At 46.3% G+C, this 25,269-nt stretch overlaps 1 protein-coding gene across 1 annotated transcript; it reads right to left on the reverse strand.

Annotated features, from left to right (window-relative positions):
• Positions 1-464: 464 nt before the first annotated feature.
• Positions 465-10,478, reverse strand: LOC138818235 (protein-lysine 6-oxidase). The gene is made up of 6 exons (XM_070009258.1): positions 9,706-10,478; positions 9,491-9,599; positions 7,926-8,063; positions 5,674-5,830; positions 1,308-1,403; positions 465-584 (listed from the first exon to the last, which is right to left on the reverse strand). The coding sequence occupies exons 1-6, from the start codon at positions 10,217-10,219 to the stop codon at positions 465-467; spliced, it is 1,134 nt and encodes a 377-aa protein (XP_069865359.1). The 5' UTR covers positions 10,220-10,478.
• Between the last annotated feature and the right edge of the window lie 14,791 nt (positions 10,479-25,269).

Below are 25,269 nucleotides of genomic sequence, written 5' to 3' on the forward strand. Positions count from 1 at the left end.
CAGCAGAGAAGAAGCGGGAGAATGCAGTCAGGAACGCAATGTGTATCCTACAAAATTCTTCACACTGTTTAACGGCATAAACTGCTTTGTTAAACGGCAACTCTTGTAAAACTATTTTAAAATAGTTTTGTATCAAAAGGGGTAGGATGGAGTCAGGAGAGAAGGGTAGATGAATGAAGAATAGAGAACAGAAAAGCCGGGCACCAGTGGCTCACACCTGTAATCCTAGTCATTCAGGAGGCTGAGACCTGATGTGGTGGTTCAAAGCCTCTTATCACCAATTAATCACAGAAAAAAGCCAGAAGTGGTACTGTGGCTCCAGTGCTAGTAGTGCTAGCAAAAGGAGCCCAGGGACAGTGTCCAGGCCCAGAGTTCAAGCCCAGGACTGGCAAAAGAAAAAAAAAAAAAGATTCACGTTGAGTAAAATGCCTGGCAACAAAGTAAGACTCTGGAAAGAAAATGACTCACGGTGAAATGGTGCAGCCTGAGGCGTAGGCATGGTGTCCTGTGTAGCGAATGTCGCAGCGGACGACGTTGTTACTGTAGTCGGATTCAGGCACCAAATAGCTGGGGTTGACACTGACCTAGACACCAACAGCCAGGCGTTAAGGACTTCATCATCATTAAATACTGCTTTTTATTTGTTTGTATTCCATAGCGCCACCCCAAGGAAACTGCTGACAAAGTATTTCACTAGACCAAGCAGGAAGTTTACGTTAATCAAGCTGACTCCATCCTGGAGACATCACACAAGGAAAATGAACAATTCCCCAAACGAATTCCTCCTTTCTTCTCTTTCTTCCTTCTTTTCTTTCTTTCTTGCTTGTTTCTCTCTCTCCCTCCTTCTCGCTCCTCCCTCCCTCCTCCCCGCCCTGCCTCCCTCCCTTCCCTTTTTTTTGTCTTGTGTGTACTCCAGTACTGAGGCTTAGACTCAGGGCCTCAGCTGTTGCTCCGCTTTTTCACTCAAAGCCAGCACTCTACCACTTGAGCCACGGCTCTACCTTTTTAGTGGCTAACTGAACATAAAAATCTCATGGACTTTCCTACTTACCTGGGCTAGGCTGGCTTTCAACTACAATCCTCAGATCTCAGCCTCCTGAGTCACTAGCATTACAGGCCTGAGCTTTCAGCACCGGGCCCTACAGATTTTTTTTTAATGAGAAATATTTCATTTATTTAATTTTCTTAGAAACTATCTGAAAGTAACGTATGCAAAGTTACTTCCAAGGCCAAAATGCTTTAAACATTTAAAATCCCAGGAGCAGGCCTGATTTACGTTTAAATAAACTACCTATTTTAAAGGTTACCTTTAGGATGTAGTTTCCGGGTTGCACATCTGTGATATCAATCCACTGGCAATCTATATCTGCTGCATAGGTATCATAGCAACCAGGGCTCAATCCCTAAAACAGATAACACAGAGCATACATAAGTGATCGCATGGGATAGTTCTGACTATGCTATATGATATGCTATTATTTGCTAAGTAAATTTTAAGTACCTACAAGAGTTTGACATAAAACTATACTTCTAGTCCATCTCTCTTAAGTAAACATTACTCAGCCTCACAGTTTCTCCAAGTAAAACAGATACAGGATTACAGTAAGTGTAGCTTACACACACCTCAGTTTTTAAAAGTGATTAGTAACCAGTGATACATGACTAAACAGACTCCCATCAAAATTCTAGAAAGATCATGGGCTGGGAAGGTGGCTCAGTGGTAGAGCGCTTGCCTTGCATGCATGAGGCCCTGGGTTCGATTCTTCAGCACCACATAAGCAAAAAGAAAAAAGCCGGAAGTGGCGCTGTGGCTCAAGTGGTAGTGTGCTAGCCTTGAGCTGAGCTGAGGGACAGCGTTGAGGCCCAGAGTTCAAGCCCCACAACCAACCAAAAAATAGATAAATAAAGGAATAAAGATCATTTAGTAATTGTCTGGTGGTTATCTGGAGATAAGAGTATGGACTTTCTGGCCCAGGCTGGCTTTGGACTCTATCCTCCGATCTCAGCCTCCCAAGTAGCTAGGATTGTGGGTGTAAGCCATCAATACCTGGCTTAAGTTATGCATTATAACAGTAGCATGTAGAAAAACAAAGACTATATCAACTAGAAATTATAGGCTTCCTAAGTCTATATTGTTATTTTTTAAGTAGCTTACATTAGTTTTAGAGAGGAGGATTTCAGTACTAAGTATTAGGTACCATAGTTTATTTTAAGCTTGTTATATAGAGAAATTTAATTCTCACCACTACATGAGGCAGGTGCCACCAGAGTCTCCAGCTTATACATAAGGAAATGGAGGCACACGAATGTCAAGGAACTCATTCAAGTATGTCACAATGAAACCCTCTTGCACAGCTAATGGATGATAGGAAATACTACTAACTTGTCACGAGTGTACAGCTAGTGAGCTCTCTTTTGGGTTTCTTTTCTTTTTTGACTGTACTAGAAATCAAATTCAGGCCCTTACTTTTGCTAGGCAGCCACTCTCCACATTAGCCACACGTGCAGTCCTTTATTGTGATGGTTGTTTTTGAGATAGTCCCTGCTTCCTCTTCACGGGCCTGAAACCAGTAATCACCTGACCCAGTCAGCAAAGGATCCCAGACTCGGAGGTCACGTCCTCATCCGCTGAGGTCGCTAGAGTCTGAGGTCACGTCTTCATCCGCTGAGGTCACTTCCTAAGCCACCCAGCCACGCCTCCCCTGCGCAGTGAGTGGTTCCCTTGGCTTCCACGTCGATGAGGTCCCGCCTCTCGCCTTGCCCATATAATGCCACTCACCACAGTCCCCTCCTCTTTTTCTCATCTTCTCTCTCCGCACACCTTCATCTTGCTTTCCCTCTCATAAACTCTTTTCTGCCTGAACCATGTGGCGGTCCCCTCTCGGTGTACCTTCCACTACTTGAGCTGGTTTTCAGTTTAAAGGCTTCACAGCAAAGAGTCTATGTTCTTAGCTACCAAACTGCATCTCATGTCATAATCATTGAAACACCATCTTCAGTGAAGGAGACAGAAATATGCCCAGGCTAGCAAATGCCACACCATTCACAGGCTAAGACAGTCACTTCAATAGTAAATGAATGTCTGCTACAGGCTGAGAAAAGAAAAGTACCAGAAAGATAAAGCCCATCCTCTCAAGACAGTTACAGCCTTGAGAATTTCCTCATTGAAGTCTGCTAGGGTATCTTTATTTTTAAGTTGCTCTTCATAAAAAGTTGTAATTGCTATATTTTTATTCTTATAGTGGTCTAGAATAAATTTAGAAAATAACATGCTGTAATAACTTAACTCCACAGTCATTTAATTTCAGCACTCAATAGTATCCACTTTATCACCCAAGTACAGGCCAAGTCATCTCTATACGCTTTGGTAATGCTGGCTGGACTGTAACTGGATTTGGAAAGAATAAGACAGAATTGGGCTGTCATGTCCTATGGACTGTGACTGCACAGATGGTCCAAACTGAAACCTACCACGGGACCACAGCCACAAGAGCGTATTCTACCGTGATTACCTGTTTCTGACCTTGGTCCATACATGCTATGGGATGAGCAGCAAATACATCATCAAGAACGTTCAGTCTGATCCCAGCACAAAATTCTGATTCTTGTGGGCCATGTGTTCTTGGTAAATTTTGGTTGCTGCTATTACTTCTGCTACTACTATACTTGCGAGATTGTAAATACTTAATTGGATGAGATGTCCACTGAAGCCAGGTTTAAATATGCTCCTTTCAAGTCTGTTTTTAAGTGCACAGAAATGAGCCAGAGGTTTGTGCCTATCACCACAGCTACTCAGGAGGCCGAGGTGGAAGGATCACCTGAGCTCGACCAGCCCAGGAAACATAATGAGGTCTTGTCCAAATAAGTAAATAAGAAGGAAATGGAAGAGGAGGAGAGAGGGGGAGGGAAAAAGAAAGGGGGGATAGGGGAGAAATAGAGGGAGGACAGGGAAGAAAGAGAAGAGAGAAAGAAGGAAGGGAGGAAGGAAGGAAGGAAAGGAGGAAGTGAGGGAGGGAGGGAAGGAGGGAGGGAGGAAGGAAGGAAGGAAGGAAGGAAGGAAGGAAGGAAGGAAGGAAGGAAGGAAGGAAGGACTAGGAGTAATCCACTGGCAGGATTCAAATATAAGTTTTGATTATTTGAACCGGACAATAAAAAGTAGAGTCACTAATGCTATAGTGTTATAAAGCAAGCAGACATTTCACAGATTCAAAGTCAAAATATAAAAACAGAACCTTAGCTCAGACTCAGTGAGTTATTCGGTTTTAACAAAACCTGTTTACTTCATGAAATGAATGAGGTAATGTAACAATAATTTCAGCATTACAAATGGACTATATAAATTTAAAGTCTAAGAGTTACATGAGTATAAATTTAAAGGAGGCATGCCTACTTTTATGACTGAATGCTTTTAAGCAGTGTTCTAATAAAACTAATCTAAGTCAACATTACTGGTTATTGACACTGACCTAACTTTTTAAAAAATGCTTATAATAGTTAAGCAGGGCATATGCAGAGGACAATTAACAAGAAAACTAGGGTAGGTAAAGAATCAAGTCCCACCAGGAAGAGAGCAAGTGGAATGCTAAAATCACATACCACCCAGATCAAATATTGCAGCCCAGAAAGAAATGTTCCGGATGTTTGTTTAAGCGTGGCGAGCAGACTGGAGGTCTGCCATCCTGTGGCTGTGGACCTCAGGGATCATGAAAGATAGGAACCCCATGTAGGCCCACGTACCATGGGTGGATCGCCTCTCCTTTGACTTGAAGAGTAAGTACGGGCCCTCACATGTCAGATTTAACCTTTCCTCCTCCCAACTGCTATTATGGTCTAAACTCAAGGAAAAAAAAATGGCCAGTAACATTTAGGTCACCAAGAGCTTCCTACCACAGCCTTGGAGTTGGCTTCCCGGGACGCCAGCTGTGGAGCCTCGTGCCCTGGACGGTGTGCACTCACTGCTCTTGGCCAACATCTGGGTGGGAGTAAAATTACAATATCCCTCTACAAATTAGGGTTTCAAATGGAAATAAAGATATGGCTTTGAACTGACACACATTTTCCAATTATGAGACACACAAACTGCTTGGCTCAGCACTATTTTTTAAAAAACCCCATCCAGTCGACATCTGACATCAATTACACTGTAGGCTTAAATATATGTGTGTAACAAAAAAAGAAACGTGTCCTGTTCTTCTTAATCAGAGACAAGGTTCACAGTGATTTTAAGAAACCATTTCCCCTCCTATTGCTAACTCCAACTGCTATTCTGATTCAAGTATGATAGGAAGAAAATGGAATGGTTTTGCGGGTGAGAAAACCAAGGTATGATGTCAACAGTTCCACACAGCCAATTAAAGAATACAGACTGAATGCAGATGTTGTAAAGTACCCACGAATTTCAGAGTGGATTTCTGCTTTTCCCGGTGGAATATAGCAGGGACCACACAGCCTTCTGTGATCAGGAACTACATGCCTAGCTGAAAACACTCAATATTTTGCATCATCGAGTTGTCATTTCCCAGTTCGTTTCCATCTTGACATATTAGCCTCAAAATGAGGAGATTTATTTAAAAAGAAAGAAAGACAGAAGAAAGAAAAGGAGGGAAGGAGGAAGGGAGGGAGGGGAAGAGTCTCTCAAAGCCTATGCATTCCTGAATTACAGTACTAATTTACCTGTGTGTGTGCGGTACATGCAAATCGCCTATGGTAACCATAGTCACAGGAGGTATCCTCAAGGCAGAAACTGGCTTTGTGGCCTTCAGCCACTCTCCTCTGTGTGTTGGCATCCAGCAGGTCGTAGTGGCTGAATTCATCCATGCTGTGATAGTGTCTAATATCCCATAGGATAAAGAGATTGTGGTGAGTTGCACATATAGAAAGCACAAGGATATTCCATTCTCGATCACCTTAAAATTGAACCCAAGACTGGGAGCTCACACCGGGCTTTTCCACTCATGGCTGATGTGGCACAACTGGAGCCACACCTCCACTTCCAGCTTTTTACTCACTAATTGTAGATAAGGGACTCATGGTTTTGTCTACACAGGCTGACTCCTGGTCTGAGCAGGAGATGAGAGCTAGGATTATAGGCATGAGGCACCAGCACCTGGCTAAATTTATCTTCTTCAAGGGAGATTCAGCTTAGATTTTTTGCCCCTAGGGAAAGAAATGTTATCAAAATTGTGAGCTCTTAACTTTGCTTCTAGGCAAAAAGGATCTGCATGAGTATTTTTCTTCCCTTGGACATCCTGTTGAGCTGAATAAATGGTGCTGTGTCTGTGTGCAAGTAAAACTTGAGAGTTCTCTCCTCTGTCTCCCCCAGCTGCCACTTCTCATGCTTCATTCAAACAAAAGCAGCACCTTATTCTTGAAAGGGTCAATGAGCATTTTTTAAAAAATAAGAGTTCTCACACATTTATATTTTAATGCAAATACAAGAAAGTAGCAATGATGTATACATTACTAGCATTTAAATAGCATATGATATATCTTATCTGGAAATAAGATATTTCTTAGTCAGGTGCCAGTGGCTCATACCTGGCTACTCAGGAATCTGAGATCTGAGGATCACAACTTTGAAGTCAGCCTCAGAATACAAAGCCAAGAAATAATTATTTTCAATTAACTAGCAGAAAGCCAGAAATACAGGTTAGGGGGCAAGTGGTAGAGAGCATCAGCCTTGAGCAGAAAAGCCAAGCAAGAGCACAAGGCCCTGAGTTCAAGCCCTTACTGGCAACACACACACACACACACACACACACACACACACACACACACACACACACACACACACACACACACACACACACACACACACACACACACCACACAAAGAAAGAAAGAAAAGAAAGTGAATCTCTCTTATCTGCATGAGTGTCTCATACCCCTTTTTCTCCTTTCATTCAATGGAAAGTGCTAGGCTATTCTTCTCCAATGAGAAAAATGAGAAAAGACAGACATTTAGGAACATTTAAGGCCATACATCAGGATTTCCAGATAATAAACACCTGGACAAGTTACAAGGCAAATAATAGCATTACTTGTGTAACTTAAACTTTAAATATTTTCAAATTGAAAATCATCACATTTAGAATAGATCAGGCAAGCACTCTAGGTTTGATATAGGCCTTTAAAAATATGGAAATGTACAAGGTCATGAAGTGTACCAGATACTATTCTTTGTGAAAAATGGCACACAGTCTTTATTAAATGCTATTTAATGAAAACTGTAGATGATCTTGGCTATAGTAGATATTTTGTGAAATTCTATCCATAGTAGATTAAATTTTACTGAAGTCAATTGTTGTGTCCTCTCCATAGCTTGAAAGAACTAAGTTTCTAATTCAAAAGACAATGAGGTCTCCTCTTTGTGACCTAGGTCTCTAATCTAATCTACACCATGGAGTGTATACTTCCACAGCTTAGTTGTGTGCACTGAGGATAGATAGATAGATAGATAGATAGATAGATAGATAGATAGATATAGATAGAGCCAGGGTTGGTGGCTCACACTTGTAATTCTAACTACTTAGGAGGTTAAGATCATAGCCAGATCAGGAAGAAAAAGTTTGGGGGACACCTATCTACAATTAACTAGAAAAAAAGCCAGAAGTGGAGCTGTGGCTCCAGTGGTAGAGTAGCAGCCTTGAGTGACAAAGTCAAGAGAGAGCCAAGCCCTGAGTTTAAGCTCCAGGACCAAAGCAAGGAAACAAATAAAAGAAGGAATATGACATATAAAAAGACAATGTGATTCAATAGTGGATAGATTATATTAAAAACTGATTCCTTTGATTGTGCCAAATTGAATAAAGTCTACATGCTGTGAATGGTGAATTCCTCTGTTGGGGTAAGAAATAAGCCTCATTGTCAGACAATGAATCCTGCGAGCTTATGAAAGATTGGCCTGTGGGCCGCTCAGGACTTACTGGTGACAACTGTGCCATTCCCAGGAGTATCTCGGGCGGCTGGGTAGGAAGTCAGATGTCCCTTGGTTTTTTACTCTTTGGGGAAATCTTAGCAGCACCCTGTGATCATAATCTCTCACGTCTCCCCTGTAGGCTGAGCTAGGGGTGGGGGAAAAGAAATATTTTTTTATTTTTAAAACTCAATCATCTTTAAATGGCTGTACAAAGAGGTTTGGGCTCAACCCGTCAGTCCTGTGCACCTTGCATGGTCCTCTCCTCGGTCTGTCCCAGCGCCGCTGGTCCCCTCCGGGCCCACAGGCCCGCTTCCCACAGATGTGCACTGTATACTATGAATATATTCACCCACCCTCCCTCTCCCCTCTCATCTGCCCGCTCCCTCCTCCCTTTATCTCCTACTCCTAGCAGATAGGACCTGTTTCTGCTTCCTGGTGTTTTGTTGTTGTTGTTGTTGTTAACATGTTCATTATTCAAAGGGATTCACCTCAATCTGTCATAATTTAGTCAGTCTGGTCTTGCCTGTCAGTCTGTATGTGCACAACTTAGACCCAACTCCAGAATATCAATTAAAGACACACCTGTGAACACAACCCGTCCATGGCAATGTCCCCACCCCGCCCCCTTCCCATGCCACCCAGGCTATTGCCATCGTGAGGGGCTGGGTCCTAGAAGAGCCCTGGAGAAGTCAGCACTCAGTGAACATGCCAATCAATGAGCGCAGAAGCCTGTGGAACGCGAATGCAAAAACACGGTGAGATCCACACCAAAAACCTACACGCAAGCAGTAAACCGTCTCTAGAGTGAGTCCTGGTTGGACCCTGTGAATATCCGAGACAAGCAGAACCAATGCGCCCTAAGGGTGAAGAACTTCGAATTTAGCCAAACACTGATAAACTGGGAAATGCGCACGAGCAGACGCGGGTGGAGAGCTTCGCAGTTCACCATCTCCAGCTCCGAGTCCCTGCTGTGCTGATGTCGAATGGTGTGAGCGGTGCCAGGGCTCAGGATGGAGAATGGACTTCGTTTCTCTCTCGTTCCCCCTCCAGTCTGGCTGACGGCACGGGGCTCAGCGCTGAGCAGACGGGCAAAGGAGCCCGGCCCTGCCTGGCGGGACCCTGAGGCCTCCGGGCTGGGACAGGGCCTGGCTCCCTTCGCTGACTGCCACCCCCCCCCGCGGGGTCCCATGGAGACGTCTCTGTCCCTCGGCGGGCCCCCGGGGCGCGGCTCGGGGGAACCCACTCCGAACGAGCCGGGGGTCTTGTCCTGGCTGAAGGAAGACACACCAAGGCGGCTGGCCGCGGCCAGGGCGCACGCTCGCCCCCCGCCCGCCCGCCCCGTCTGCGCGGCGGCTCCGGCTTCGTATTCGGGGCGGGGGTCGGGGGGAGACTCGGGCTCCGGGTCTGCGCAGGGCGGCGCCGGACCCCGATCTGCGCTGCCGTCTGGGGGGGGGGCTGTCTCCAGACGCGCGCGCCCTGGGGCCCCGGCCCGCGTCCCGGCCCCGTCTCCCCCCCAGGAGCGGGGCGGCCCGGGACCCCCACTCCCCCGCGCCCCGGCACCCCGCCCCGTACCTGGCCAGGCAGTTCTCCTCGGCGGCGCAGCGCAGGTTGTACATGGCCATCTTCTGCACGTACGTCGAGGCCTGGATGTAGTAGGGGTCGGGCACCAGGTCCGGGAGACCTGAGGACGGGAAGGACCGGCGGGCTCGGGCGCCGTCCCTGCCGGCCCCGGCCCCGGCCCCGGCCCCGGCCCCGCGCGGGGGAGGCCCGGCGCGCGCGCGGCTTACCGTACTGGAAGTAGCCGGTGCCGTAGCCCGGGCGGTGGCGGCTGCCGGGCCGCGGGCGCTCGTAGGTGTCGTAGTAGTTGTAGTAGGGGTTGTCGTCCGAGTACTTGTACGGGTTGTACGGGTCGTCGCCCACCATGCGGTCCACGTGGCTGGGCGGCCGCGGGCTGCCGGCGGGCGGGCGCGGCTCCGCGGCGCCGCGGGCTCCGGAGGGCGCGCGGCCGGCCTGCAGCCCGGGGCGGGCGGCGGCGGGCGCGGCGGCGGCGGGCGCGGCGGCCGTGCGGTTGTCGCGCAGCAGCAGGACGGGCGTGCGCGGCGGCGGCGCGGCGGCGGCGCCCGGCTCCCGGCGGCGCTGCGGCCGGTACTGCGAGCCGAGGCTCAGCAGGCTGAACACCTGCCCGTTGTTCTCCCACCGGATCGTCTGGCGCCAGGCGCCCGGCGCGGCGGGCGGCGCGCAGCGGAGCAGCGGGCAGAGCTGCAGCGGCCCCAGCAGGAGCACCGTCCAGGCCCAGCGCATCGCGGCGGCCGACGCGCGGGCCTCCGTCGGGGCGGACGCGGCTGGGGCTGGGGGATCAGAGCCGGGCGCGGTCCCCTGCCCCCGGGCCGGGCCGCGGGGTGGACGGCCGCCCGCTGCCCACCGTCCCCGCGGCGCGCGCGCGGCCCTCGGGTGGCTCAGCCCCGGACGGCGCCCGGGGCCCGGGAGCGATCGGTCGCCGGAGGCCGGAGCAGCGAGTGGAAACCCGCGGGCGGGCGGCGGAGAGGCACGAGCCGTCCCGGGCCGGCGCCGTCCGAGCGCAGAATGCGACTGGAAACGTGCGCGGCGGCGGACAGCTCCCGGCGGGCCCCGCCCTCCCCCGCGCCCTCCCCGCCCCGCGCCCCCCCCGGCGCCCTCCCCGGCCCCCCCTCGGCGGGCCCCGCCCTCCCCGCACCCCCCCCCCGCATCCTCCCCCCCCACCCCCGACACGTTGCACGGGAGGGCGCGGGAGGGCGGGACGGCGGCATCCCGAGCGCGGGGCGTAATCTGGGGCGAACATGCAGGAATTTCAAAGGAGTCAGACGGGGCGAGGCGGCCAGGCCGCGGCCGCGCCAAAGTACGCACGGGAAAAGTGCCATGAGGTCACCGGCCCGGGGCGGGACGGGACCGGGGAGGGGGCCGGGGAGGGGGGCGGGGGGACTGGGCGGGGGAGGGGGTGGGGACAGAGAGAGGGGACGGGGGCGAGAGAAGGGGAGAGGAGGGGGAACAAGAGGGGGGACAGGGAGGGGGCGGGGGAGGGAGTCTGGGAGGGGAGGGGGAGCAAGAGGGGGGACGGGGGAGGACAGGGAGGGGGGACGGGGGAGGGTAGACTGGGAGGGGAGGGAGACTGGGAGAGGAGGGGGAGCAAGAGTGGGCACGGGGGGGGGCGGGGAAGGGGGGAGGGGGACTAAGGCCCGGCCCCACAGGAGCCCACGGCCCGGGGCCCAGGCCTCGGGTCCCCATGGGTGCGCAGGGCCGGCGCGCTCGTGGGGCTGGGTGCGTGGAGGTACTGCTTCCCGGCAGTGCCGGCCTGATGACCGAGGGCGACTTCCCGGGAGGCAGGCTTCCTAGTGTGTCAGGGTTACACGCGTGTCCACACGGAAAGGAAAGAGGGAAACGAGGGAGGGAGGGAGGGGGGAAGAAAAGAAAGAACCGCTGGCCTGGTTTGTGCCCCGGGTGAAAGGGATTGCCTTTATCACAGGGTTCTCCAGGGAGCTGGCCGGAAGAGCTCACTGGAACAGTCAAGCAAATAGTGTGTCTGACTTTCCCCTTTTCTCATCTGCTTCTAACAGTCTTCATTGTTCAAGATTGAAATCCAGTATAAAGTAGGTGAGGGTGTTTGATTCGTCTTCCAGTCTAAACAAAGGAGTTGAAAAAGAACAGCCCTGGGGTTCAGCAGAGAGGGGGTGGGCGGAAGAGGGGAAGGATGAAGCGTTGTTGCTATTCACCTAGCACTGGCAGGAGAACCTCAGAGAAAAACTGTGATGAGCAGCTGGATTCAAAGGACTCCTCCGAGTTACAGTTTAAGGTCTTTTGTTGTTCGCATCATTGGGTAGTTTTAGGCCTACTGTAATATTCACCCCTTTGTTAGTATTTCCCTAGCTAATCCTCACATTTGGAGGTGCTGTGGACATGTTGCTTTGATGCCTTTATTTCTCTTCTCTTTCTATTGAGAACAAGTAAGCCTTCAGGAGCCCATGGCTCACTCCTAGCTTACTCAGGAGGCTGAGATCTGAGGATCAGGGTTCAAAGCCAGCCAGGGCAGGAAAGCCCGTGAAACTCTCATTGCCAATTAACTGGCAAAAATGCTGGAAGTGGAGTTGTGGCTCAAGTTGTACAGCAGTAGCCTTGAACTAAAACGTTCAGGGACAGTGTCAAGGCCTTATGTTCAAGCCCCAGGACACACATATACACACACACCCCAAAACCTAAACTGGTGGCTCATGACAATAATGATGTAATCCTAGCTACTCAAGAAGCAGAGATGTTGAGATCTGAGAATTGAAGTTTGAAGTCAGCCCTGAGTAGACATCATGAGAGTCTTATGTCTGAGTGGCCTTGAATGTAAAACTAAGGGAGAGTGCCCAGGCTTCGAATTCAAGCACCTGTGCCAGCTAAAAGAACAAGTGTATGTTGCTGGAAACAACTTCCCACCCATTAGCAAGGCAGGGTCTCCTGAGCACCAGACTTCCCACGCGGCCGTCCCGGGAGCCTTGTTTGACGAATGAACGCTTCCCGGAATGTGAATCGTGAGGAGAACACATGCTCACAAATATTTTTCCTCCTACAACTAGAGAAAGTGACCAGTCCAGCAGATGTCCCCGAGCTGTTCCAGGCCAGTACATTCCAAAACCTTGTTCTTCGGTTTTTCCTTCCGTTCTCCCAACGTTACTCCATTGTGGTTTAACCTAGTCACAGTCAATTTCTGTTGTTTGCCACCTCCAACCTTTGCGGGACACTGAGGGGATGGGGCTGCTTTTCCCAGCTAATCAAACTGCAGGACTGGAGTCTAGGGTGGTGAGTCTGCCTCTCTTTAAGTCAACTTAGATTTACACTGTCTGTGATCACACAGCATCCTTGGCACAAAGGGATATTACGAGGGAGCTTGCCAATGGGTTGACACATCGATTGCTTATACAATGAAGATCAAAACCCACGTGTCAACTCGCCAATGGGAAGTCAGCAGCCAATCCCTTTCAGAACAAGAGTCAGAGATGCCCAGAGCTGTTGTTTCCCACCCTGTCTGCAGTGCTGCAGATTCGCTGCTCAGTTTCTTCAGATGTACGGGGCAGCCGAAGATGACACAGGTGCATGTAACTTGAATGGACAGATGGAATGAGAGGAGGAACGGGAAGGAAAGAGTATAATTACCTCTCTTCTGGAAAAGGCTCTGCACACGCCCTTGAGCAGTTTATTCTTCGGGAAGCCAAAGCCCCAAACTGCTATTACTCAACCGCAGGTTTCTGAGGGGAGACTTGGCGCGTGAGGCCAAACTGCGGGAGTGGCTCAGCCACGGCAGCCCTCGGTAGGAGAGCAGAAGTTTTACACTGGATGTCAGGGAGAACGCTCTGGTTTCCAGTCCTGATGCTTTCATAAGCACAACCCCGTCTTTCTAGAGCTCAGGAGCTCTGTAGCATTGAACATTAACCCATCATTTCAGAGGCATTCTTCATAGTTTTTGCGATTATCCAAGTTATTTCTGTGATTTCAATTGATTCACCGTGTTTCACCACGTGTCTAGTAGTACTTAATTCCTTTACTTGAACTTTAAACCATTGGACACATTGTTTTCCATCAGGTGAAATTCTTATTTTCTTCTAAACACACACAGACAGATACATATGCTTGCACATGCACGCACACACACACACACACACACACACACATACACATTCACATATGTACACCGCTTAGGGGGAAACCTATAAGCCATCATCATACAGCCAAAGGAAAAGCTGAGTTCATTTTTTCCCTTTCGTTTCCTCTAAACTCTCTGGCTGAAGACCTACCCGGCTGGAAAGGAAACATGTGGCCGCCACATTGGGACAACAGAAAGTGCTGGCAACCCACAGGAGAGGTGCGTAGCCATTATTGTCTGCTCAGTGGCAAAACTACTACTAACACAATTAAAGGAACCAATTTCTTCCCAGTCAACCCTGAAATGAATCAAGATCAGAGTAGGTGTTTTTGAGATGCCCCAGCTATTTAATTTTGGTGAGATTCGCAGCTGATTCCACTTTGAATGACAAGGCCTCCTTTTGCCACAGATGAATCCACCTATCAGGAAGCTTTGGAGTTTTGTTGTTGTTGTTGTTGGTTTTGATTTTGAGCCAGGATCTTGCTCTGCACTCCCTGCCTGGCCTTCCATTCAGGATCTCTTGCTTCAGTCTCCCAAATAATGGGATTATGCCGGCTACACTCTAGGAGGTTTTGTTTGCATGCTTCCTTTCAGTACTGTGTCTACACTCACGACCTCATGCTTGCTAGACGGGCAATACTGTTTAATCTAGGTGCCAGTCTTTTCTATATTTATTTTTCAAATAGGGTCTTGTGTTTTGTACCCAGGGCTGGCTTTAGACAGAGATCCTCTTATTTCCTTCCACCTAGCTGAGATTACAGGTATGAATTCACCATACCCAACTTATGATTGACATGGGGTCTTGCTAACTTTTTTTTTTCCAGGCGTAAGGCTTGAACTCTGGGCTTGTGCACTGTCCCTGAGCTCTTCAGCTCAAGGCTAACACTCTACCACTTGAGCCACAGCGCCACTTCCTCTTGCTAACTTTTTGAAGAGGCTAACGTCCAAATATGATCCTCCTGAACTTTACCTCCATAGTGGCTGTGACTAATGTATGAGCCACCAGGCTCGGCTGCATGGAGTTTTAAACCATCATAGCAAATATAATAAAGGAAGTGGAAAGTCAGAGAACAGGGAAAATGATTAAGTAAGCAGGATGATATCCAACGCAAGGGGAACCAGTTGGGTTTTGAGTAAAGACATTGAACACATTCATAAAAGTAGTTCAAAAGAATAAGTGAAATAGAGATCAAATTTAAAAAACAACTTGGAGTAGAGTGGAGGAGAGGAATGAGTTAGCCTTGCCATTAGCTCTGTGTGTGTGTGTGTGTGTGTGTGTGTTGTGTCTGTATGTTGTGTGTGTGTATGTGTGTATGTGTGTGTGTGTGTGTTTCTGTTCCTCCCCTGCCCTCTCTCACAGCCCACCTCCAGGAATTCACCTAAATAGAAAAGGGGACAGTTGTTACACACTTGTCTGTGTGTCAAGACTGAGCTGAAAAGAAAATTTGTAAACAAACTGGGTAGAAGGATCCCAGAAATAACGAGTTTGAAGTATCCTGTTTCTGGTGACCTATTGCCTTGGCTATCTTAGGAATAGAAAATCAGAAGTAACTTCAGCAAATGGGAAAGCATTTTATTGCAGTGTCTTTGATGCATATTTACATGTAGTGAAGTACAGCATGAGTGGGGAGCTGATGTCTCATCCCTGCCTGTGCTCCTCACTACTCAGTGAACTGACACCTAGAAGATTGTGGTTTGACACCAGCCTGGGCTGTCTCATGGAAAATGCGCGTGAGATTTCATTCTAGAATAACCAACAAAAAATGGCTGGGGAAGGGATTAAGTGGTAGAGCACCAGCCTAACAAAGCATCAGAAAAATGGACAATTTAATTGCTGTCACTTAATGATGCCTGTCTTCTCCCTAATTTCCATTTCTTGCCTTTTACTATGCTCCTGGCACACAAGGGCTTCAAGGTTTTATTCTTTGTATCCTCACAACAACTTTGTGAAGTGGTTTTAACACTTCCATTTTATGGATAAAAAGCTTGTAATAGTCTTTCTCTCTCTATCTGTGTGGATTAAGCATTATTTTAGTAATAAAGTGACACAATGGAATGGGTACCAGTAACTCACACCTGTAATCCTAGCTACTCACACCTGTAATTCTAGCTACTCAGGAGGCTGAGATCTGGGAACTGCAGTTCGAAGCCAGCCTAGGCTAGAAAGTCTGTGGAACTTCTTATCTCCAACTAATCAGCAAAAAGTTAGAAGTTAAACTGTGTCTCGAGTGGTAGAGCACTAGTCTTGAGCACAAAAGCTCAGGGAAAGCGCCCAGGCCCAGGACTGGCATCCCTATCCCCCACAAAGTGGCACCACTGGATCTTAAACCAAGTTCTATGCTGGAATAAAATACCACAGTAAACTCTCAGCATATGCAATAGAAAGATGACGTGTTATTTTTTCATTTTTTTTTAATTGTCGGGAGAAGTCAACTATGTGATTTACTACAGGTTGCAATCCTGACCAGGCCAATTAGGTGATTGTAAACTAGCAGAAAAGGTTCCCCTTGTGCATTTAATCTGTGAATAAATGGCTCCGGGATAAAGATGACATACATACTAGCTGGGAAGATGACAGATAGGAAAAGGAGCATGAGCGATTGAGACAGTGCTTGGATAGCTACTATTTATAGCAGTGAGCTCTTGGATTTCTATGGCAAAAAGGAATATAATACGGAGTTTTGTGAGGGTGAAGTATTTGGAAGTATACAGCATGGAATCTAGCTTATATGAGGCACTTTGTAGGTGGTCATGATTACTTTTTCTTTGGCTGTTGTAATACCAATGTAGACAAAGACCATTTGTATACAGGCCATGAGAAAGGGTTTTCTATAAACAGAAAAAAGGGCTTTCTTTCTTTTGTAAAGTATCTGTTTTGTTACTTTGGTCAGGCAGAGCATTTAAAAATAAACAGTAACTTAAAAAATAACACAAAATGCACAATTTTCAAGTGCGCAGCTTCATAAATTTTAACAAATACATTTACCATTGTACCAATACTATAATCCAGACATTTCCACAATTCCACAAACTTGCCTTCAGCAATTCTTCCTCTGAATTTCTTTTTCCTAGGTTAGTTTTCTCTACTGGAGGACCTCATATAAATTAGAATTATATACCAGATCCAGTTTTGTGTCTGTTCTTTGGGATGTCTGTAAAATTCATCTGTGTCATTTCTCAGTCAGTGGTTCATTTGTTTTCCTTTCTGAGTAGTTTTCCATGCTGTGAGCATACAATAATATTCAACTGTTCATTTGTTCCTTTGCTTATTTGTTTCATCCCAAGATTGATGCTATTATGAATAAGGCTACTTTGAACATTTGTCTTTAAAATATTTCGTATGTAAGCATTCATTCCTTTTTGGTAAATGCTCAAGGTGAAGTCCTTACATGTTTAGTTTTGTTAAAAAAAACCCTCCTAAATCTTTTTATAAGTACGTATATAATTTCACAGTTACACTCACTGTGTATACAATTCAGTTCCACTCTTGGCCACTTCCCACCCTTATCTTTTCTTTCTCTTTTAAATGTCCAGCCATTATGTATGAAGTGGTTTCACATTGTCATATTCATTTGGTGCAAATTAATAAGTTATAATTTAGTGGCTAGAGTATATGCAGTTGAGTGTGTGTGCCAGTACCAGAGCTTGAACTCAGGACCTTGTAACTCTTGCTTGACTTGCTTGCCCATAGCTGGTGCTCTACTTACTCTCTCATACTTCTTCTAGTCTAGCATTTTGCTAGTTAATTGGAGATGGAGTCTTTCAGACTTTTCTGCCTGGGCTGGCTTTGAACTGTGTTCCTTTGGATTTCACGTTTTTGGATAGCTAGGATTATAGGTGTAAGCCCCTATCACCTGGCTTGTGTATTTTTTCATGTGCTCTTCTATATGTGCTACAGAGTTGTGAACTATCTGTCCATTTTTTTTACTAATTTGAATTTCTTTGTATTTTCACTGAATTATAAATGTTTTCTTAATACAATCTGCTTAAAAGACTGACATGAGACATATATACATCAAATACAATGCTCCCATCTTTGGGCTTTTAGGATTATCCCTTCCTTCCTTCCTTCCTTCCTTCCTTCCTTCCTTCCTTCCTCTTTCCCTCCCTCCCTTTCTCTCTCTCTCTTTCTTTTCTCTGTGTATGTGTGTGTGTGTGCACACGTGTATGTCCACATGCATGCACATACGTGCACTGGTTCTGGGGCTTAAACTCAGGGTCAGGGCACTGTTTTGACCTTTTATGCTCAAAGCTACATTCTACTACTTGAGACACAGCTCTGCTGTTTACTTTTTTGCTGGTTAATTGGAGATAAGAGTCTCCCAGACTTTACTGCCTTGGCTGGCTTTGAACTGTCTCAGCCACCTGAGTAGCCTTATAATTTTAGCATCATTGCTTTTCCTTTTTTTTTCTTTTTGCCAATCGTGAGGCTTGAACTCAGGGCCTGGGAGCTGTCTCTGAGCTGTTTTGCACAAAGCTAGCTCTCTACCACTTGAGCCACACCTCAACTTCTGACTTATTTTTGTAGTTAATTGAAGATAAGAGTCTCATGGGCTTTCCTGCCTAGGCCAGCTTCAAACCACGACTCTCAGATCTCAACATTTGGAGTAGCTAGGATGATAGGCATTAGTCACCAGCACCTGGTACCATTGAATTAAAACAAATAATATTGGGGCTGGGAAGTTGGCTCAGTGGTAGAGTGCTTGCCTCACATGCATGAGGCCCTGGATTCGATTCCTCAGCACCACATAAGCAGAAAAAAACAGAAGTGGCGCTGTGGCTCAAGTGGTAGAGCTCTAGCCTTGAGCTGAAGAGCTGAGCAACAGCGCCCAGGCCCAAAGTTCAGGTCCCATGACCGGCCAAAAAAATAAAATAATTTTATTATAATAACGGTAACAATGACAGCAGCAACACAAATTAATAAATACCAAGACTTTGCCCATGCCAACAGGAGTTCTTGTTTACTAAATACTGAAAACCACTCCAGGAAGTAGAGCAGATCATTCCGGAAGTAGCCTGTGGCATGGCATAATCTTTGCAGAGGTCACCCTTGTCCTCAGCCTCCTGGGGTGAAGGTGAGAGGTATCATGCCCGCCCTCTCAGAAGCCATGCACAACTCCAACCTCTGACCCAGTGCACGTCATAAGCCCGATCTCTGGCTTTGTGTTCCCTCCTTGTCTCCTCTCCTCTTGCTCTTAGTTGAGTATCTTCATCTCTAACCATCATAGCTGGGTAGTTTCTGTCATTTGAAAACCATTGACTTGACTTTGGTAAAATGGAAGAGCAGATTCACCCTCCAGGTGAGCTCCAGTAGAGGTAGATAAGAACATTTTCTTTTTCTTTTCTTTTTTTTTGGGGGGGGTGGTCCGGTCGTGGGGCCTGAACTCTTCCCTCAGCTCTTCAGCTCAAGGCTAGCGCTCTACCACTTGAGCCACAGCGCCACTTCCGGCTTTTTTCTTTTTGCTTATGTGGTGCTGAGGAATTGAACCCAGGGCTTCATGCATGCAAGGCAAGTGCTCTACCACTGAGCCACCTTCCCAGCTCCAGGAACATTTTCACATCTGGCATTCTCCCCAGATCTAAAGAGAGCAGACTCTCGCAGAACACAACTGTGTTCATCGAAGCTTTATTCACCAGAGGTAAGATTTAGAACCAACATAGATGCCCCTCAGTCAATGAATGGATCAAGAAAATGTCACACACACACACACACACACACACACACACACACGAATTCTATGCTTCCACCAGAAAGAATGACACCACCCATTTATAAGGAAATGGAAAGACTTGGAAAACATCATATTAAATTAAATAAGACAGACCCAAAGAAATATAGTTCTCATGGTTTCCTTCATCTGCAATAATTAGTATATGTCTAAGATAATCCTAGAAGATGAGCAGAATAGCTAAATAGCTATGTACATATGACCAGATAAGATGACACTAAGGGAAATGAAACCTAAGACATGGACACAAGAGGTTTTTCTTTGTTGTTGTTATTTTTAATGCTCTATATGATTTCTTGCTTCTTTTGTATTTTTTCCTCTATATTTTATCCTGTTTTCACTATATTTGATTTTGGTTCCCTGGGTATTGTATATACATTTATCTGAACTAGGGAAGGGAAGGGGAAAAACAAAATGGTGAGACAAAGGACAAAGGGGAAACCAATGCAACAGCGATACTCACAAGGCAATATGTTGGGAATGATCTGTACAACTGGGGGGACTAGGGGGAGGGAAGTTGGGAGAAAAATGAGGGAGCGGGTAACAAGTTGGACAGGAAAGGTACTCACTACCTTATTTATGGAACTGTAACCCCTCTGCACATCACCTTGACAATTAAAAAAAGATAAAAAGAAACTACCCAAATATTGCATTTTTAAATGGTGTCTTTTGAAGAACCTTTTAATAACATCTAGCTTGTTGATTTACTTTCTCTTATTGTTAGTGTGTTTTAAACCTTAAGAAATTTCACTTTAGCTGAAAGACACAAAGGTTGGCTCCCATGTTTGTCTTCTAGGTGCTTTCTTATCTTAACTCTGTCTTTAGAGCTGTGTTCCATTTTGAAACTCTTCTGTTCATGACAGGAGGTAGGAGAGAGGGTCACATTTTTCCTGCATGGATATCTGGTTGATTCAACACTATGTATTGAAAAGGTTACTCTTTCCCTAGGGTGTTCCTTTGCACCTTGGTCTAAAATAAATTTACTTTATATGTGCAGGAAGCCAAAACAATAGTTTTATATATGAAAGAATTCTTCACATGCTCCTAGAAAAAAGAAATAATTTTAAAATAAAGTGTTATAAAATAACCATATATATATACAAGTATGTAAATATACATGTACTCTAAAAAATATAAAAGACCAGAAATTTTTTTCATTGTTCTCTGTCTTTGTAGCTTTAACTCCTGAAACTGGACCTTCATCCTTAGATCACTCCACGCATTACTCCATCCTCTACTCACCACATCTCCAACTGTGGCCCATAACAGACGTTTATATTTATAGGTCATTTCCACTTTTCCTGATCTCCATTCCAACTCCCCTTCTCCAGTTACAAACCGTTTGTCTCCAGTCATGGCCTCCTACTAGCCCCCATATCCATTCACGCCCACCACTCAGATATTCCACAAAGGGCCGCTTTAACCCCAAGACCAGGTCAGCGTCTCTTTCACACATACTGAGGGCACGGCAGTGCTTTGCCAACTGGCTCATATGCAGTTATTAGCTCGATGCCTGTCTCCCCAATTGAATGTGGCCTCCAGGAGTCTACAAACTGCATTAGTAATATGTTCACCCACACTGTTTCTATCCACCCGTAGGCATTACAACTTCCTTTACATATTGTGTGTGTGGATTAAGTACAATACTACTTTTAACACATGTTAATAAGCGCTAATCATAAAAAAGTATTTGTTCCCACCCTGCCGGGTTTCTACAAGCATGTGTTCTGCTGTAAGGATCCGTGTGCCAAATGAATAGTCACGTCGGCTGTCTCAGCCTGGGATCCTGATTTGGGAGAGAAACAGGCCTAATTGAACCAGAATGGCAGAGTGTCTGAGCCAGTGAGGTCTCAAGCTGAGCACTGGAGGCTTCGTCTTGTTGAAATGACAGGGCCTTGGCAGCAATGAACGTGAACTCTTGCCCAATGGTTGACCACACCAAGCTGGCTTTCCTCAGGTCTCACATTCCATGTGCCAAATCACATGCTCCACAAGTTAGAGAAGGTAAGAGTTCTATACTACATAAATAGCTTAAGGGTTATACCACTTAAATTTCATTTGCAACTGAGTTAACTTTTTAAACTGAGTAGTGTTTCACACCTCTTTAGGACCCGAGGTACTGTGTGAGTTGCGTTAAGAATTGTGGTTGGGTATACCAAACTATATGGTGATTGTGAGCACCATGCGTCTTGATCAGTGTCACCCCTTTTATTCTTCTCCCCAATTCATGCAGAACTCCTAAACTTGCTGTGGCTCTTCTGCGAGATAGCAGAGCCTAGAAAACAGGGACACCTGCAATCCAAATGGTGATATTTTCATATGTCAGGTGCTAAGTGATCACTTAGTGATCTTTCAAGCTAACCTCAGAGGAAATCCACAAATGACTACAGCAGACCTTGTTTATGTTCACAGTTGTGCACACAGTCACATAGGCTTCACTTTTTTTTTTTTTTAGGTCAGTTGTGGGGCATGAACTCTGGGCCTGGGCGCTGTCCCTGCGCTCTTTCAGCTCAATGCTAGTGCTCTACCGCTCGAGCCACAGCATCTCTTCCGGTTTTCTAGTGGTTTTATTGGAGATAAGAGTCTCATGAACTTTCCTGCCCAGGCTGGCTTTGAACTGTGATCCTCAGATCTCAGCCTCAGGAGTAGCTAGGATTATAGGCGTGAGCCAGTGGCTCCTAGCTAAGGCTTCATTTTCTAAGTGTACTTGTTATATGGGAATTCAGTCATTAGAAACAGAGAAGCCTCATTTTGAGAGGTTGACTTTGGAGTCTTTATTGGAGAGCTGGCGACTGCAGGTGGACTCCTGTCCCAAAGACCTGCAGCCCAGAATGGAGCTTGAACACATCTTTTGAAGACAAAAACCACGTTTAGGGAGGAGATCCAAATCTAAAGAAGCAGACCTTATAGGGAAATTCACAGGTACAAGCAAAACTTTCCCTCTAAGGAAGTAGCTAAGGGTTCATCTAAACGCTCCATGTAGGAGGAATACTCCTCAAACTCTCCATATAAGCAGATTCTCAGAGGCCAGAGAATTCAACCAGAGGCAAACGTTTTTTCTAGAGTTCTCATGTGGCTACACAGCAGGACACCTGCACTTGCATGAATGGCTGATCTCACCTCTAGGTTTTTCAGAGCTGGGTGGAAAGCTCCTGCCACCCAGCAAGGCTCCAGGATGAGAGAACAAGGCCGTGCTACTTACAGCCAGTATTCTTACTTCAACCTCATTAAAAGATGAAAAAGAAAATCCCCCCAGTGCGCTATAAGGACAAGGAATAAACCGAAAATGACTGTTGTGTTTATTGACATTTTTATCATGCTATAACTCTTCACTAATAATGTCAGGAAGCAAGTGATTGGCGAAGGTGACCTTGAAACCATTCATTTCTATATCAGTAGTAGCCTATAACATTAATTACTTTGGGACACACACACTCTATCCTGGCGACATGAAGGGGACTTTAAATAAAGCACTGCTACACTATCTTATGCTATGTTTCAGCATCCTTTTTCAGAAAGGCATATTTTAGATGATGACACCATAACTTGATTTCTGAGGGCAGGCCGTACCTAAAGAGACTTTATTTTTTAAAGAAGACTGTTGCATGTTGCACATGAGCTCTTTTGATATTTTTCTTGGAGACTGTGCTTTCTGACTACTGCCTTACTAGTGGGGTAATGTTCCATTGTTTATTGAATTGACATCCTGGTGGTTTTGTCTGGAGCTCAAGTTCTCTTAAGATGACATGTTGTAGATTTGAGATTTGGGGGCCAGGCGCTTGGACTTGAACTCAGAGCCTCGAGCTTGTTATGATGGTGCGATACTGCCAAGTCACATAGACAGCCCTATTTTTCACAGTTATTTTTAAGATAGAGTCTCACTTCCTGCCTGTGGGTATGCCTGAGCCCACAATCTACCTCCCTTCCAAGTAAAGACTAGGTCTAAGCAAGCCACCTTGTTCTCACAGCCATCCTGGGGCCTAGGCAGGAGATGGAGGGCTCTCCCAACTCCAAGGCCTGGAGGTGAGACCAGCCATCCTTTGAACTACAGATGCGCCGTGTTGTTTGGCCTCAGAAAGGATAGACTAATGCATCCTGCTGCTTAGCCCCAGGGAAGCCCTGCTCCTGGTGCCTCAGTTTTCACTGAGGCTTTGTCACCAGCCACGCATGTGGTGTTTGTCTTTAAAAGCCTGATATAATCTCTGCTCTGGGAGGCTGGTCTTGGAGACAGTCGTCCACCAGGCAGATGCTGGCCCTCCAACAAAGACTCCCAATTTAACCTCTCAACATGTGGCTTCTCTGTTTTCTCATGACTGGATTTACATCTGGGATACCTTACCATACTTTGGGCTTGCCAGCATCTCTGGGATTATAGCTGTGCACAACCGCAACCAGTTTCCCTTCATGGAGACAGTCTGATGAACCTTTTCCTGTGGAGGTTGTCCTGGTACCTCGATCTACTCAGCCTCAGTCCTCTATGTAGGTTGTGGCAGCAGGCACTTGCCATTATACTTCAATCTGGGTTGGGGTGGGAGGGGTTGTCTCTAGAACTTCCCAGTCTCAGCTGGCCTCAAATCTCTGTCCTTCTATTTTCAGCCTCTGGGGTAGCTAGGATTACAAGTGTGATTCTCCAATGCTCCACTCGCATTTTGGTCTTAAAATAATCTCTACAACTAAATAGAACTCAGTGGATTATTGTCAAAATGGTTTTGAGGGAGGAAAGGGTCCAAACACATTTTTTGGACTAATACCCATGGCTTTAGAATTAACACCAACACTTGTAAGTTTTGAGAAGAGAACATGTATTCGCAGACCAGGGTTTATCAGCATTGTATAAAGCTAAAAGTTCTCTAGTGATATTGAATTGTGACCTTGAGTTCTCTCTTCTTAGAACTCTTGATTTCTTGAATTTTTCAAAGCGATGTCTTGTCATAATCCTGGGGCAGGAGGAAGGCCATGATAGGTTGTTTACACTTGCTTTTACAAATTTAAGATCTCTGCTCCTTTTTCACAATCTTCATGTCCCCAAAACATGGCTTCCCCTGGGAGACCGGAGATCAACGCTTTTTTGGATTTACTGGTTCAGGCTAGTGGTGACTAGGAATTTCAAAGGAGCCACACAGACAGTGTAGGAAGGCACCCAAGAAATGGAATGCTAGTATGGCTAGTGAATGACTTAGCACTACGTTAGTAGACCTCCTTGAAGACAAAAACAAAAAAAAGTTCCCTGTAGGTTTAGTGGAGTCAAAACCACAAGATAGTTTCCTTTGCATAGTTGACTTCCTTGGATTCTAGAATAAAGACTTCTTTGGAATGTCTATGTGGCAATCTTAACTGGGAGTGGGCAAAAGCTTAGCTTCCACCTTCCTACAGAAAACCACTACCATGAGTCACCCTCTAGGGGGCAGAAGCGTGACTCAGGCTCAGAATTACCTGGACCAAGTTCCTGATCATAAGAAACGATTAAGCAATCTTAGGCCTGAGAAAACCTTAAGTAGCCTTGCCCGTTTTATAGCATTCCAGAATCTTCATGAGTTCTGGAGGATAACCAAGGTGGACAGGAGATAGATAGCTGTCCTGTGGGAGTGAAATGGAGGTCAGCCCCCAGAACTGGGAAGACTTGAAGAATAAATCATGAGGCCAGGGTAACCCAGACTGTTGGAACGGGCTTCCAGGGGCCTGTGTTAAATAAGCCCCTATATTTGATTCCCATAGAAATTTTTAGCTGCTTAATAATGTTTTGTAGTATCCAGGATGAGTGGAAAAATTATCTAGGCCACTGCTGAGTCCCCAAACCATCAATGACTGGGCTTGTGCAATACTGTCTGTGCTGGGTTGGTGTATCTGCTCACACAATAGAGAGAACTGGGTGAAATTACTCTTTTGTTTTCCTGCTGTGAAATGGGATCCAGTGGGTGGAATTAGAGTGTATTGTACAGGAATTCTGCCGTCTTGGTTTTCTGAGC

This window comes from Dipodomys merriami, unplaced genomic scaffold (assembly GCF_024711535.1).
Source record: "Dipodomys merriami isolate MVZ:Mamm:240054 unplaced genomic scaffold, mDipMer1.0.p SCAF_72, whole genome shotgun sequence".
In the NCBI taxonomy this organism is placed as follows: Eukaryota; Metazoa; Chordata; class Mammalia; order Rodentia; family Heteromyidae; genus Dipodomys; species Dipodomys merriami.

Coding starts and splice junctions, on each gene's coding strand:
- LOC138818235 (XM_070009258.1), bottom strand. CDS start 10,219: ATGCGCTGGGCCTGGACGGTGCTCCTGCTGGGGCCGCTGCAGCTCTGC. Junction 8,064..9,490: donor GAGGAGAACTGCCTGGCCAG/GTACGGGGCGGG, acceptor CCCCACCCCTAG/CTCAGCCTACAGGGGAGACG. Junction 1,404..5,673: donor CATGTACCGCACACACACAG/GTAAATTAGTAC, acceptor TATCTGTTTTAG/GGATTGAGCCCTGGTTGCTA.